This window comes from Antrostomus carolinensis, unplaced genomic scaffold, assembly GCF_000700745.2.
Source record: "Antrostomus carolinensis isolate BGI_N321 unplaced genomic scaffold, ASM70074v2 scaffold588, whole genome shotgun sequence".
In the NCBI taxonomy this organism is placed as follows: domain Eukaryota; kingdom Metazoa; phylum Chordata; class Aves; order Caprimulgiformes; family Caprimulgidae; genus Antrostomus; species Antrostomus carolinensis.
This window is the reverse complement of record NW_010330639.1, coordinates 44,475-44,791: the sequence shown is the minus strand read 5'-3', so window position 1 is coordinate 44,791 and position 317 is coordinate 44,475. Positions and strand designations below refer to the sequence as shown.

At 54.6% G+C, this 317-nt stretch overlaps 1 protein-coding gene across 1 annotated transcript in view; it reads left to right on the top strand.

The window, feature by feature from the left end:
* The first annotated feature begins 156 nt into the window (after positions 1-156).
* HCFC2 (host cell factor C2) overlaps positions 157-317 on the top strand; it is a 16,866-nt gene continuing 16,705 nt past the window's right edge. The window contains exon 1 of the mRNA XM_010172945.2: positions 157-286. Coding sequence (XP_010171247.2) covers positions 157-286 — 130 coding nt within the window. The remainder of the gene's footprint in view (positions 287-317) is intronic.

Here is a 317-nt window from a genome sequence, read left to right as displayed (position 1 = left end):
GAGTCCCCCCTTCCCTCGGGTGGCAGCTCACGGGGGGACAGAAATCCTGGTGAGAGCAGTGAACGTGTTGGCGTTGGGAGCGTTTCCAGACAGGGAGCTGCCCGAGACCCGCTTTTATTCCTGAAAGATGAGATGTCTGAATAGTTCCTGTGCGGGATGCTCTGTGAAGCTGGAAAACTTCTGTGTAATTTCGGAGCTTGGGCCGAGACGGGAGAGTTGGAGTCTGGTCTGTTGCTTCTCAGTCAGCCGGTGCTGGCTGCTCACACAACACCCCAAAAGCATGGAAGTGAGAGCACGTTAACTAACCTTTAACATGC